This window comes from Lipophrys pholis (genome assembly GCF_963383615.2).
Source record: "Lipophrys pholis genome assembly, chromosome: 2".
In the NCBI taxonomy this organism is placed as follows: domain Eukaryota; kingdom Metazoa; phylum Chordata; class Actinopteri; order Blenniiformes; family Blenniidae; genus Lipophrys; species Lipophrys pholis.
In genome coordinates, this window is record NC_137636.1 from 8,401,738 (window position 1) to 8,417,181 (window position 15,444).

Consider the following 15,444-nt stretch of genomic DNA (forward strand, 5'->3'; position numbering starts at 1 on the left):
CCTCGTTCACGGCGACTGACATTTTGCTTCAACAGCGAGCGTTTGACTTGTGGTCCTGGACAGTTCTTCACTTAACCCTTTGATTCGCTTCACGGTGAAATAACCAGGTTGTTATAAAAGAGTGAGTTGTTCTTGTCACATTTCCAGAAAAGGGGGGGGGGCACGGATACTGCACGAGTGAGACGGTGGCGGTACGTTTTATGCTAGATGTTGATATTTAATGTTCGCTGACATCAAATGCATCACGAAAAAAAGAAAAGAAAAAAATGACCCCAAATGTGTTTTGTGTATTCCAAAACACTAATCCAATTATGTAACCAGCTGGCTGGCTGTCAAGCTCCAGACTCCCAGCAGACTCCCAGTAGTATTGCCATCCATTCAGGACGTAATCCATGCAGCATTTGGAGGCTTGGCTTTGGCAGTGGACAGATGTGTCTGCTGTTTGGTGGGATTACCAACCGGATTGAGGAAATACATCAGACTAGAGAGAGAGCAGCAGTGCCAAATGCCACAATGTCTATATCGTGGCAGTAAAAGCACAACATCAAACTGCACAGTGTGGCCAGGGAGTTAGTACAAAAGAAGCAGGTTTAAGTAATACCTCTATGTATTTGGGTGCTTTGAGGTAAGGTGAAGCTTGGAGGATTGGTTCATTCAAAGTACACAACCCTATTCTCTCATTTATCTTATGTCTATAGTTAGCTCTCAATATATGTTTTATTCATAAAGGATTTCAGACTTATTTACACAGAGATTTCTGGTACCAAAGTGAAGTTAAACATGTAGCAATCCACATCCTAATTAAACTGAGAACAAAGACATTTTTTGTAGTGTTGAAATCATTGTCAAGGTCATCAACCCTACTTATAGTGATTATTTACAATGAGATCTATAAATAGTCTCGAAAAATACTTTTTGCATAGTCACAGTCCCATCGACAGTGAGTGAGGGGATTGCCACATTCATTTATGTAATACATTTATGTAATAATGCATTAAGTCCCGGAGTGACATGGACAGTTTTCCCTCTGGAGCTATATGCATTTTAAATCTATTTATGGATAATATTATCATGTAAAAAACCTGTGCTTAGTATAATGCATTAGCATGTGGCTACACGGATGTGGGACAAGGTGAAATCAGGATGCATGAAATAAAAGAAAAGGCCCACTAATGTAAACGATCATACAAGAATACACTATAGTTATTTATATATTTCTTACCTGTTCATCATTATTCAGTTTGTAGATATTATGTACAAAAATGTGTTTTTTCAACCACTTTTGTCAATGGAATAAATGGGGTTGTTAATGCATAATGAAAAATTACAATATATTAAAAATAAGATAAAGCAAAATATATTTAAAAAAAAACACATGAAGTAAACAGGAGGAGGGGAAGGAAGAGGCTGCATGGCTGGATGCCACAATACATAAATACAGTAAGCAATAAATAAACTATTATGTGTGCGCTTCATCTCTTTCAGACACACAGGTGAGCTGTGTTTTAGAGAAACATCCCACTCACCACTAGGCCTGTCCTCACTGTAACCACCAACTTCAGCCAGGATGGAAATTTGGAGATTATTTTTGTGATGAAGGTGGCAATGGTGTCCCCGTAGTCTGGTTTATGGAATTCGGCCTCATTAAGACTGTCGACCAAAATGATGTAGTCATCCTCCGGTAGCCTCCGCTCTGAATACAAATGTAATAAAAAGAGCAAACAGCTACTGAAACAACACATTTATAACATTAGGCTTTCAATGAAATAAAAAAATATTTTTTTTAGCAATTTTTGGGATCAATGAGGCACATCTTTGTTTTATAAGTGAAGTCCATTTACCATTTATTTACCATTTTCCTAGCACCAGACAGCTTGAGAAAAAAAACAACTGTTGATATTGATTAAATTCTGCTGAAAGGGACCAGAGGCCATTGTTAGCTTGAAACAGGACATATCCATCATGTTTCGCAACTCTGTGCTGTCGATGCATCTCTGCAAAGCTTAGAGGACTCAAATACTCACACTCGCAAACACAAGGGCTCTCCATTTCTTTTTCCAACCTGCTTAATAGAGATGGAGTAGACGAAACACTTCTGTACTCAGACTGTGGAGGGCCCAGCCGTTAATAGCACATCAATCCAGCTGACTGACTGCATCATGAGAAACTAATATACACAGAACATTCAGAGGCTCTCCCAAGTATCTCATGACCTTGAAATCTGGTGGGATGCTGTGATTCACCAGGGCAAAAGGAGCGCTTATCATTTTTGTATGTAAATGACCAAACATCTGCTTCAGTGTAGCAGATGATTGACCTTAACTCGGGAAAATAATCTATGAGCCCATCATGGAGTCATTAATGGCCTATTTCACACAGGAGATGGCAACGGGCTCCTTAATTGGAGAACGAGGAAGAAAGACAGTTTTCCACCTTAAAACAGATTCTATTTTAAACTTTAAAAGGTCTTTAAATTTGAATATCGCATTTGTCAGTGCATGCGTGCGGGTGTGCAGACTTCAGTACCTTTGCGCAGGCTGGCTATGGGCTCCAATATTCCTTTTCGGAAGGCAGCGATGGGATCTTGAACGCAGGAGCGCAGGCTCAGTGTGTTTTGAAGGTGAGGCTCTTGTATCAGAAGCTCTCTGTATGGGGTGAGCTGCGGTGCTCTGGCCAGCAGGGCGGCGACACTATGCACAAACTCTGGGACGAGGCAGGTGTAGGTGTTGTCAGCCTGGCAGAAATGGTAGGCCACCACCTAACGGGGGTTAGAGGCAGGTGATAAACTGAGAAAACAGGGGTTAAATGCAGAGTTTTGTCTCTTGGACAATATGTTTGATCTTAAATGGAAGTAACATAGTAGTTGAAGCTTCGAGAGTAAAGCTTGGGCAATACATAATAAAATAGAACAAATTATATCTGTGAAGGACAGGTCAGTGCAAGAGGTCAAAATGTTTGATTTTCTCATTAGAAACACTGCAGGGGGGGTTGAACCATGAATTAATGTAAATTTGCTCCTGGTTGTAAGTATAAAAATAGAATCAACTAAAAGAGGATCAAGCTACAAAATGGGAGATTGTGATGGAGCAGACCCTATAAAAAATTTATGAGGGTGAACATTGTTGAATATCTGAATATTGAATTATTTAGCTATTATAGCCTTTGTGTTTCCATTCAAGCAAATATGATTTCTTTTTTTTTTTTTTCAATGCAGATAGCAGCCACTTTGATTCTGAAGAAAAGTTATTTTATACTACCCAAGATATTTTCCTTTTTTTCCTTTTTTCCTGATATCCTGAAAAAACCAATTTGTCTTGACAGTTATTTTGGGAGGTAAATCATGCCATCACTGCATGTTGTTTGCTCATCTGATTGCAGCTGCATGCGTTTCACATTTGCTCTATTATGAATCCGAGAGGAAGCGTTACCGTGTTTGGTAAAATAGAGAAACTGGTTGGCCTGTAAATTGGGGGTGAGAATGTGATGGCATAAATTCAAGGTGAATAATTTGTGAGCTTTTCGGTGAAGGAGTAGAATATCAAGACCATGTAAACAATCACAATAAACTGATTTGAGCAAACAAAACAAAAAATATGCCACAGCAAAAACGTAGGAGAATGATAAAGTTAAGTGCACTGTAATATTGCTTCTGCAGACTGACATCAGTGAATGTATCACTCAGTAGATTTCTGCAAAAACGTTACGTATACCAACATGCAGTATATATACACAAACAAGGTTTATACAAGTCAGTTTGTTTCCCAGCAGGATCAAAGGTAAAGTAAATGAGAGGTTTTGAGAAATGAAACACACCAGCTCTAATAAATAGGATATGCCGAGAAAATACTGACACGATGCCAGCTGCTCCTCTTGGAGATGAACATAAATTGACCTTGAGCAGAATTCACAGTATGTGGCTTCATAGGTCTCCGCCACGGCCATGAGAGGGCCTGATGTAACATTATCAATTATTGTACTTTTTTCAGAAAACATCCTCACCATCTCAAGTAGTCTGACTTGTTCCCATGGAAACTCTTATTGAGGCCAAGTTAGTAAATTTAGAAGCTTCCATGTCATCTACATGATGCAGTCAGAGGCAGGCAGGCGCTGCATGTGCTCACAAAACACAGAAGAACACTGTGACAATAAAATATCGAGTCACAAATGTGCCACCCCTTTGAGAGCATTGCTGATGTGTGTTTATCTCTTTGAAATGATCCCTGATCGGCGCTTTTATATCAAGCCTTGCAGCAGCCATCGCTCCCTGCAGTACTGTGTGTGATGCTGTATGAAATTACCATATTTACAAATCTGGTGAGAAAACTGCACAGGGAAAAAAAAAAAGAAAAGAGGGCCATCAAAACAAGCATGACAAAACTATAAATCTACGGACATCGCTGTAATGTAAATGAAATTTCTTCCTTTTGTCTGTTCTAACTGCAGGTGAGTCAGCAGTCTGCTTGGCAACAAGATAAATAACCACAGAAAGCTGTCGTGTGGCGATGTGTGTGTGCTATTTCTGCATCTTTGTGAGGACCAAGGTGAGTCTTTTCTCCAGTATTTTTGTTTTTAAAGTGTGCCGTATTAGTTATGTAACTGTTTTTTTATTTTTGACATTTTTGAAAAGTTTGCTGCTGTACTTATCTGAAACATTAAAACGATCACCACCAGTGTGACATATATTTATTATTTATACCTTTTAGAAATAGTATGGGTCAATTTAAAAAAACAAAAAACAAGGGAATTGATAAAGTATGACTAGTTTAGTTATTAGTTTGTGATCTACAGTCATCAGTTGATCCAACCAAAAAGCAGAAAATCTGTGGCCACAGAGGAAGAATATTTATGCCACAAACAGAAAATCTCCAAAACCAAAATCCATCTGTGGCTATTCCTGCCGTGTCAAGAGTGGTTACCACTATGCCACAATGCAAATTAAGTTACTCACTGAGTTGTTTTATTGGCATCTCCGCAACCACATGGAGTCAAGAAATAGCGCAGGACACACACACCCAATCCAGCATTAATTATAGCTGCACTTTCAAATGAGCAAAAGGTCCGTCATATAACATAACACTTAGTGAATGGTCGATGAGCTGCTAGGCAGATTTTGAGAGCGTGTTTCTTCTCTTTATGCTGAAATATAAGTGTCCTGCCCTCAGCTTCACATTCTACAGTCCATCTTCTCACACAGCACTCCCGTAGAAAGCCAATAAGCACACTTCCATGAAGCTGTCGCTTTAAGGTCATAGCTACAGGATACAAAGAAATTCCTCACTGAGTGTCTTCACAAGCATAGAAATACTCATCTGAGTGTACGTGTGTGCTGAGTTACCTTGGCAGCTAAGCATCTGACAGCCTCCTTCCTCTGTGCAGCACTATCACCCGCTCCCGCAGAAGCACTCTGGCTGGGCTGGGAATCGACTGTCTGTTTGGAGGCTGCTTTTCCATGCTTATCCCCACCTGAACAGAGCACAAAGCCACAACAAATGCAAGGCTGCCATTTACACTTGTTGGAGGAAATCTCAGGCGGAGGCACGGCAATGTCAGACGTGAAATCTACATAGAAACACAATTAAACTGCCGCATTTAATAAGTGCATCTGTGATCAAGACTGGAAATGGTGACATGGGGCAAAAGCACAGTGGATGGCTGCTACAGTGTTTATCTCAATTTCTGCATATCTGGAGCATTTTTTACATGGGTCTGTGGAAATTCAATTAAAATGACAACATATGATGCATATATCAATAAATGATGAAAAATGAAAGCCACTCTGTTCTTCTGAACAGCTTGAACTTCGGCCTGTTCTCTTCACAATATAATAAACCAGAAAAAGGTTGAAAACAGGTGAAAATGAACAAAAATCATTTATCTGTGGCCACCTTGTGGGTGTCTCGACAAAACATTATTGGCAGCATGTCACAGTATGACACATGCATTTATGGTTGTTTTCTGTTTAGTTTTTTCAGACAAAAGAGGAGTTTCAGGGCCACTCATGGAAAGGGAAAAAAAGCCCAACAATCTCATTCCCACTTACACAAGTGCAATCAGCACTGAAACCTTGGGGGGGGATCTTGAAAGAAGAGTGCGTGACCCAGTTACCAAATCCCTTCCCGAAAAGTGATATTTCCTCCAATATCTCACTGGAAGCCATCTTTAGTGGACGATGTATGAATTCAGCTTGGTTTTTTTATGTGTTCTCCCGGATGCTTGGGGAATGCACACAATCACAAATAGCATTCTTGCAAGTGATGACAACTTACATTTGGGGGAGGAGCTGGGGCTGTGGGGGATGCTGGGACCTCCAAGTGGCGTGCGCATGGCATGACAGCTGAGCGTCACCAGCCGCCAGATAATAGCAGTCTTGCCAGATCCTGCGTTGCCCACGATGACAGCGCCGCGTCCCTCACAGCTGCTGGTTTTTCTCAGGACCTCCTCCAGACGTGTAAAGAGCCAATCTCGACCCACAAACGGTGTTTCTGCTGTGATCCCAGGGACTTCGAACAGCAGTGGTTTTAGCATGATGTCGACTTGCTTGAATGGCACCAGTCTCCCTGGACACGGCGAGAGGAAAGAGTTAAAGCCATATGAGACTGGACAGCTTAATGGTGAAAACATGTTTCACAAAGGTCTGGAGACGCTTGTGCACAAAGCTATATTTACACCGGGGTTTTTTTTTTTACCCTGGAGTGAAGCCACATAATACCTTTGGATTCATCACTTGTGCGTCCAGCTGTGTTGTGTTTGCGTACGGAGCTCCTGTGCCCAGCAGCCCTTTGGCTGTCCAGATAACTCAAATCCTCCAGCCGCGTGGAGCTTGTTGCTGCGAAGAGAGAATGGGTGGCGAATGAATTCACGGTGTGGGAACGATGCAGAAAATGTGCAAGAGATACACATGGATACTGCAGACGCACCCGTCAACTACTGTAACCATGGAGACGTGACACATAAACAGCTTTTGCTCTTAATGATAAATGTTCAATGACCTTGCTGAGACGAGAGAAAGGAGAGGAGAACACAACTCACTTCACGTCTTGTATTCTCGAGTTGACACAAGTCTGAAATGACCAAACGCTTTGTACCGTCTCACACGTCAGGACATCAGATTCGTGATAATCGGTGCACACACATCGCACGCCGTAATGCAAAAGAATTTATCAGCTGTCAATAGCAGGATTAATCACATTCCTCTGACGACCAAATGAGCCAAAAAAAAAAAAAAAAAGCCAGCCTTATAAATGCAAATAACGAACATGCTGTACCAACGGCAAAGAAACGAAAAGCTGGAGTTCTGTATACGCCCACATTCACCTAACCACCAGCCCACTCACACTACAGAGTTTACAGGTCATCCTGGCTTATTTTCTGCAGTTCTCAAGGCATTTAGCTGAGGCTTAATCCAAGTTAGTGAAAAATGAGAAAATGATGTTTTATGTATTTCAAAATTTGGTCTTCTTTAGAAATTCACACTTCATTTCTTTTGTCACTGTATGTCATTATGCAGAAAAACAATAGTCTTAAAAGAATTAGAATTGCAAATTATTTAACCTTGTTGATATTGTAACTCAGAAATACTGATTGAGTATTAAAGTATGCGTAGTTATGAACACACCATGTTGTAAAAAAAAGCATTTGACAGATATTTGTCTTCATATCTTATTCTAACTGAACATCACAATGACTAATGAAAAGCTAAAGACATTTATTGTACATGCGTACAGCAAAAAAGATTGTACACACACACACACACACACACACACACACACACACACACACACACACACACACACACACACACACACACACACACACACACACACACACACACACACACACACACACACACACACACACACACACACACACACTGAAGGGTTTTGTGATTGCGTGCTGCAGTTATTCTTCCCACTTGTATAGAAAGTACTTGAATTGCATGCAGTACACGGAAACAAGTGCTGTTTCAGGCTCCTTTGATAAACCCAAAAAATATACAACCAAAAATATAAATAAAACCCATAACTATATTCTGTTCTTCCAAGGGAACAAACCAATAAAAGAGAGTTCCATATTTCTGTAAAACAGTAAATTTGGTTAAAGTTGTGAAACAAAAGCAGGCTCACAGAAGCATGTGGTGCAAAGTGTTGCAGTTCCTTGGTAAGCTGCCGGCCTCTCTCTGGAACAGATGGCAAGGCATGAAGTGAGGAACCTCTGCTCTCATTTAGTCTTGGGCTGTTTCTAGATCTCGTTCTCGCTGTTGATGTGGCAGATCCTGATCCAAGTTGTTTATGCATTGAGATGTGGCAGGAAACCAAATAACTAGATTACAACCACTACAAACACAAGTGTTGATTAGACCTCTCTATGTTAGAAATTATTTTACTTTTAGGAATATTCATAACCTCTCTTGTCCGTATTGTGTGTTGCTTTTGAAAAAATTAACGTTTACATTTGTGAAATAGCATTAATATAGAACTATATGATGTTTTAGAAGAACAGCGGGTTGCATCAAGGCTGAATATGTTTATTTCCTAGGTTTTTCAATGAGCAGCAGATGGATAAATGTCATTCATTCCCTCATTAGCATTAGTGTCTGTCATTGATATAAAATACTAAAACAAAAAAAAAATAATCCTCTGTAAAATCTGAAAATCTGACATTAGTGCTGCCTCTAATCCCTTCAGAGTGGCTTGAAAAAAAACAACAAAAAAACAAGATTCAAGTCACGTTGCACTATAAAACACTGTGGGTAAACCAGTGAAGGCAGTGGACAATAGAATGACCTCACACGAGCTGTACACGTTAAGAATAATTGTTGCTAATCTCAGGAAACCTCTGAATGTTGTTGCAGCACACAAGAGAGCTTTAAAGCAGCAATTACATAGCCTGCAGACACCAGCAAGCAACACTTTTTTTTTTTTTTCAGTATTCTTCATTGCAACAAATCTCTAAATCAAATGTGAACTGTATGAAACGTGTTTGCGCTCTCTTAATGTTTCACGTCACAACATGGTGTAATGTGGGACCATCAATCCCACTGCTATATTTAGAACAGTCAGAGAGACGCACTAAACTTGCTTTTAGAAATTACTCCAGAACATACAGTTCACACGTTGGCTGATCACATCATATTCTCATACATCTTCAATCCTTTCATGTGTCCATCATCCTGCAGCAGCGGTGGGGGAGTGTGTGGTTAAAAGCTGCTGCCGTGGCTTGTAAATATTATAATTAAAGGGTTGTTAAGAGCGCATGTCGCCTGGTCTGTGGAGGGCCCAGTGGACAATAAGGGGGTCCCTGATGCAAGACAAATCAATTATAGTGGGAACATGGCAATTATGCTAAAAGAAAATAGATGGGTGCGGGCAAGTACTACACGGTGAAAGACTGAAAACATTGAAAATTCCTTCCTTCAAGGAGGGGAGAGCTTTTAAGAAAAGGAAAGTGCATTGAATTATCTTAATTGTCAAGCGAGAGCAGGAGTGGAGAGCTGGGGACTGAAAGAACATCCACAGTGAGAGGATGGAGCACAGTCTGCAGCAAAACAGTGTGAAGGAGGTGTGGAGTGGGATGAGAACGACAGCCAGGCCAAATGGCTGAGTGGACCGAGGATACAGAGAAAGAGTTAAAACATGTTTACAGCCAGTTTGACACAGAGACACGACGACAGCTCATCCTTCCACTGTTGATGGTTCAACCTACCCCACACACACACACACACACATACACACACACACACACACACACACTCACTGCCCACCTTTGTGTACCCTGCTGATGACAGTGTAGCTGATCACTCTACAGCCCCTGTTGAGCCTTCATCACTCTAAAGGTCAATTCTGCAGCACGAGCCTCCAGCATCTGGGATAGCATGACTTAAACACTTAAATCACGAGTTTCCAGGAAAAAAAAAGGAAAACCATTTAAAGCAACTGCGATTGAGAAATTCCGAGGGTGAAACGCAAGGATTCAATGTCATTCTTGTATCTGCTCATCTCTCTTCGCAAGTGTTTTTGGTCTGACAGTCACTGTGTCAACTCAAGTCATTATAGAGTCATAAATTCTTGACACAATTGGCCGTGAGGTGTGACAGCCCAAACATTCATACTCAACCGATCATAATTAGTCGGTTGGTCAAGTGTTGTAACTGGGAGGAAGCTGTCAGAGACAGACTTGGTGAAAAAAAACCGATGGCCCCAATGCCCTAAATCCTTCAGGTTGATCTATTAATACACTGACCTTGTGTCTGCAGCTCCAATGAGGGTCTGCTTCAAACAAACAAACTATCTTTACAGGTATAAATGGCTGGACTATGGTGAGGTGGTTAGTACTTCTGCCTCAAAGCAAGAACACTCAAATACCATTTTCCCTAAATGGAGTTTGCATGTTGTTCCTACGTCCGTACGATTTATACCCAGGTTTTCCAGCTTGGTTGAAAATGAAATTGGCCGTATATGCGATTATGTGTGCAGATGACTGTTTTAGTCCTGTTACAGGCTCTCTGGGCCTCTGACCCACCATGCTGGGCAAGGGAGATGGATGGAAGTAAAAGAGTAGGGGTAAGCACCCTGGCTAATGGAGCTTTTTATTTTATTGGCTTTACACATACTGTGTAGTAACTGGAGGCAGATTTATAGTTTTAATCGTTAAAGGTAATAAATCCTGTTTTGTCTTGAGTAGAGAGGGAACAGGAAAACTGGTATCATAAATCCTCTATAAAAACAAAACCGATATTAAAACTCTGGGCCATTCAGTGCAGTCTGCCACACCAGGGTTAACTGTCTTTTACTGAAGTTAATCTCGTGGTCTGGTGTCTTGGTATCGATAACTTGCAGATGGAGGCATCGATGTTGCTAAATCTCCTTTAGAAATTAAAAAGAAGTATTACACCAAACGTATAACTATCCAAGAAAAACATACCTGTACATCTGAGAGCAGGTGAATAAAGAGGTGTCCTTAAAGATAAAAACTTCCAGAATCCCCTGTCCCCAGTGGGATTCGAACAACTTATGAACTTCAAATGAAAGTCTAATATGGATTTTTCGACGGTCATTTAAAGCTGCAGAAAACCTCCGACACCCATAATTAGAACCAGGATGCTCCAGTGCCTTTGTGGGCCAGTGGCAATGGAGCCTCACATTAAAAAGAACTTTAGGAAGGACTCATTCAGCTCCCACTAATTTAGATACAAGAAAAATATGCAGAAGGAATAGGCAGCACAACAATCGATGGAGCTTCTGCCCATTTTCAACTCCTGACTTTGCAATGAAAAAGAAACAAAGTGCTCGAGACACTCTTTCTGCCCACAGCCAGTACAATATGTACTGTGCTGCCCAACACAGCCAAAGTGGTCTCAGCCTCAGTCCACTGGGGAGGTGATGATGCAAAGACCCAGTATTGACTTGATGTACTATCTCAGACTAACTTTTGTATTTGTGTTATTACAACTACCAGCCTTTATCTTAGAAATCTTCTAATAAGCGATACATGGCAGCTCCATATACCAACCACATGATCACCACATTGAGGATTCTCATTATAAGTTGACTAATTGCAAAATTAAAAATGCATTACATCAGATGACATGTGTGAACTATGAGTATCATGTAATTTACATATCCTACATTAATCTGTAAGCTCTTGTTCTGTTCAACGCAGTTGTTTTGCATATACTAATGCAGAGGCATCGCTTTCATTACACACGACGTGTAAAACATTTTCCTTTTCATTTTGTGGATGAACGTTTAAGAAATCTACATGACACTCTCATACGACGGCAGAAATAATAAAGGGGAGTCAAGGCCCAACTGCCTTGGAAACACAGACGACTCTAAAAATTGAGTAAACTATACAATTTTAATGTGCTGAAGATACTACCAACAAAACCTGAAATCTCTTGTGCCGAGAATATAAAACTACATAGTTCAAGCCTCTGGCAACCTTCATAGGATTCCCACCAACATAGGCAACAATTTGTTCCCTTGTTCTAATTCCTATTTGCCTATAATATTGCTGATACGCCCACTAAAATTCTCCTTTGAGGCGTGAATCAGGATTTAATTGGCACTCTGCTCATGATGAGTATGTTTAAGTAGACGTACACTTGATGGTGTGGTCTTTTTATAACAATATGGAGTCAAACTCTAGCAGCTACACGTGGCTCACTTCATCTTCATTCTGAATCTTATCAAGAAGACCCAAATGAAAGCACCAGCTGACAGAAGAAACTGGCAGGCGTTACTGTGAATCGGCTCCTTAGGGAATCTCTTCCTTTGCTCCCACCACAAATGAACTGACATCTAAGAGAAGAAAAAGAGCGTTGTGCACCAGCAAAGATCGTGACTAGAGAGGGAGGGGGGATTCTTGTGACAACTGGAGGCCTCCCAGGACATTTAACTGGTTCTGTTCACTGTGTGCATCCAGCCTAATCTGCGAGTGGAGCACCGGCACAGGGAGCAGTGAGGTTTTAGCTCCGCATCACAGAGACTCCGCTAATGATGCTTTCACTGCATGTGATGAATAGTTTAAAAATGTCAAACCAACAATCAGTTTAATCAAATTGCCATTCAGTCACTATTAATCAGTCTATTAATTAATCACCCAGATCACATCTGTCACATTCATGCTCTCATTACCCGGCTTCGTCAACGGTATAATGGAACCTTCAGCAATTCAATCATTATCTTAATAATCATGTCTCAGTTTTTATATTGTGTACAGAAAGGGAGGTGTTTTTTAGGTGGGTGTGGCGGTGTGTGTGGGGGGGGGGGGGGGTTACATGTGGTACTACTTCTTGGAGCAGTGACTTCCTGGAGTGACTGTTGGTTGACGAGCAATCAGAAGGTATCAGCAAGACTCCAGGAAATATGCAATATTACTGAGGGAAGCTTTTCCTTCTCTTGGTGAAACTGTCTCCCTCCTTTCTGAAGTTGCAAATTGTTATGCAACGATGTGACGTCCCTACTTCAGGAAGTTACAGGTTAACAGCCAATTACTTTTACTAAATAACTAATGCCATTATAAAAACTAGTTTTAGTGGGCTCGATTCATAGCAGGAGTCAAGAATTGAAGAGTTGTAAAGCTGCTGTCTCTCTCTCTCTGTCTCTCTGTCTCTCTCTCTCTCTCTCTCTCTCTCTCTCTCTCTCTCTCTCTCTCTCTCTCTCTCTATCTCTCTCTCTCTCTCTCTCTCTGTCCAGCTTTAGCAGTGACTGACAATAAGATAAATATTTTAAAAAGCGCCTGTCGTACCTTAACGGCATTGAATAAGAGCTGCCTGCTGCTCTCCAGATGTTTATCTTAGCTCTATTGTTGCTGCTTATTCTCGCTAAATCACTAAAATCCAAGTTATGGAGCATCTTCCGCCAAATCAGTGATCAAGCCGATATAAACAGTGATGACAAGCACAGCACTAATACAGCTATGTGCACAGTAGTCTAACCAGTAAAGTCATCTGCAAACCTTTTAAACAGGTAACTTGTAAACTGCTACTTTTTTTTAATTTTCTTGTGCAACACTGCACATCATTTACCCAATAAACAAGTTTCAATCATTCATAGGACAAACGCAATAATGTACAAAGTCTTTTTAAAAAGCAGTTGAAAAAGGTGAACATACCTGCCACAGAGTTGGGACGGGGCATCACGTGGGAGGAAGTGCTGTGCAGGTGGTGCTGTGGGAGGGGTCTTTTTGGTGCTGGTGGAGTTCTGGACTCCATAATGTCAGTTTTAGGCAAGGCCTCATGTGGTTGGACAGTCAGATTGTCCCTGGCCAACCCAGGACGACGGTCCTCGCTCGTGTGGCCCATTGCTCCAGCACCACCCGCTGGGCCTTCGTCCTTAGTCAGAATCTCACTGGAGGTGCTGCGCTCCTCATTCTCCGAGGAACTAGTGGTGGTTGCTGTGCAGAGCAGATAAAATGCATGTAGCACAGGCAAAGGAAAAAAAACAAAAAAATAACCAACTACATCAGAAAATATAGCATGCAATTGTTAACTTGCATGGCTCCTAAACAAAGCAACAACACGAGCCTCAAACAAATATCACTCTATCAGCATTAAAGCATCAAACATTTCTTTTGTTGTTTGTTTTTATCAGACATGAACTCAGGACTCATCAGTCAATGAGTTTTATTGTTCTAAATTTGCCCTTTGCCCTTTTGTATTTAACTATAAATATAAACTCTATTTAAGGAGAAAAAAGTGTCCTATTTTTGGAGAATCACACCCATAAGCAACAAAGACAGCAGTGTCCCAGTTTTGACAGCAGGAAGCAGAAGCCTTCAGGCTGAAGCGGCACAGAAGCCATGGAGAGGCTAGCTGTGGGACAGGACAGCACATTTTACAAAGTCCTCAAACTAAGTGATGTTTCTTGTAAGTTTCTGTTAGCACACAGAATGCTGTGGCATGTTAGAGAAAAGTATGTTTCGTGTTTCTGATGAAGTAGACGGTTATATATCGAGTTAAATAGGCCAGAGATGTTTGATTTGTTCATGCTTTTTACTTCCAGAGATGCACGGCTCGCACTGAACACGCTTCGCCGAGTGGATTAATCCCAACGTGTACTCATATAACACATTTAGATGTTGTTTAAAGGACAAAACAGTCGCACTCACCTATAATTCCACTGTCCTTGCTTTCCAGGGTTGAAGTGGGACTTTGAGAAGAAGGCCCAGGGCTGCTCGCTGTGTTAGGACCAGCAGCAGCACAAGGAGCAGGGCTGTGTGCAGGGCTGTGTGCAGGGCTGAAGGGGGTTCCACTGGGGCTAGTGCTGGAGCCACAGTGGGAATAGGGTAAGGGTAAAGCCTGGGGCAGAGACTGGCTTCCAGCACTGGTGCTCAGGGTGGACGACGGGCTCCCCGAACAAGGTGAGGCCGTGCTGCAGGTCAGAGTGGAGCTGGGGCTCCCCCCCTGGGCGGAGGTGTCACACTGAGAAGCAGAGGGTGTCAGAAGGTTACATAACATGCGAGAACTGAAGGAAGGGTAGGCCAACTCTAAAGAAAAAGGGGGAGAAATAAAAGAATCTTTCACATCAGAGTGAAAGATCCTGTCTTTCAAAAGTATAAAAAATTAACACTGTCACTTGCCAGCCTTTTAGCAGCACTTCACTCTGTGTGACAGTGTTTGCCTTCAAGCGTGCTCTTCTGTGTGACTGTCACTATGTTTGAGGATGCATGCAGATGGGAATAACAGAGAGGATAATTCCAGTTATTTTCACTCTGGCTCTCATTTTCCAAAATTTTCATAATGACAGTTGGTGGTGCTTAAAACTAAATCACTTTCTGTAGACATTTACAATTTACTGTATAAGTCACTGTTCAAACATTCTGCTGTTCCACAAAAGGATTTAACTCTGAGCTAGAAGTCCAATATCAATATACACGTCTATGACTTACATAAAAGAGGCGTTAAAAAAAGCCATCACACTGCCTGGATGATACACCTAATTT

General features: G+C 41.3%; 1 protein-coding gene across 1 annotated transcript in view; it reads right to left on the reverse strand.

Moving 5' to 3' along the window:
* Positions 1 to 15,444, reverse strand: part of LOC308128526 (protein TANC1-like) — a gene marked incomplete at its 5' end in the record, with an annotated part of 38,448 nt that overhangs the window by 14,637 nt on the left and 8,367 nt on the right. The window contains 7 exons of the mRNA XM_080493526.1: positions 1,527 to 1,693; positions 2,527 to 2,758; positions 5,336 to 5,463; positions 6,267 to 6,557; positions 6,710 to 6,826; positions 13,615 to 13,896; positions 14,611 to 14,923. Of these exons, the coding sequence (XP_080349652.1) occupies positions 1,527 to 1,693; positions 2,527 to 2,758; positions 5,336 to 5,463; positions 6,267 to 6,557; positions 6,710 to 6,826; positions 13,615 to 13,896; positions 14,611 to 14,923 (1,530 nt within the window). The remainder of the gene's footprint in view (positions 1 to 1,526; positions 1,694 to 2,526; positions 2,759 to 5,335; positions 5,464 to 6,266; positions 6,558 to 6,709; positions 6,827 to 13,614; positions 13,897 to 14,610; positions 14,924 to 15,444) is intronic.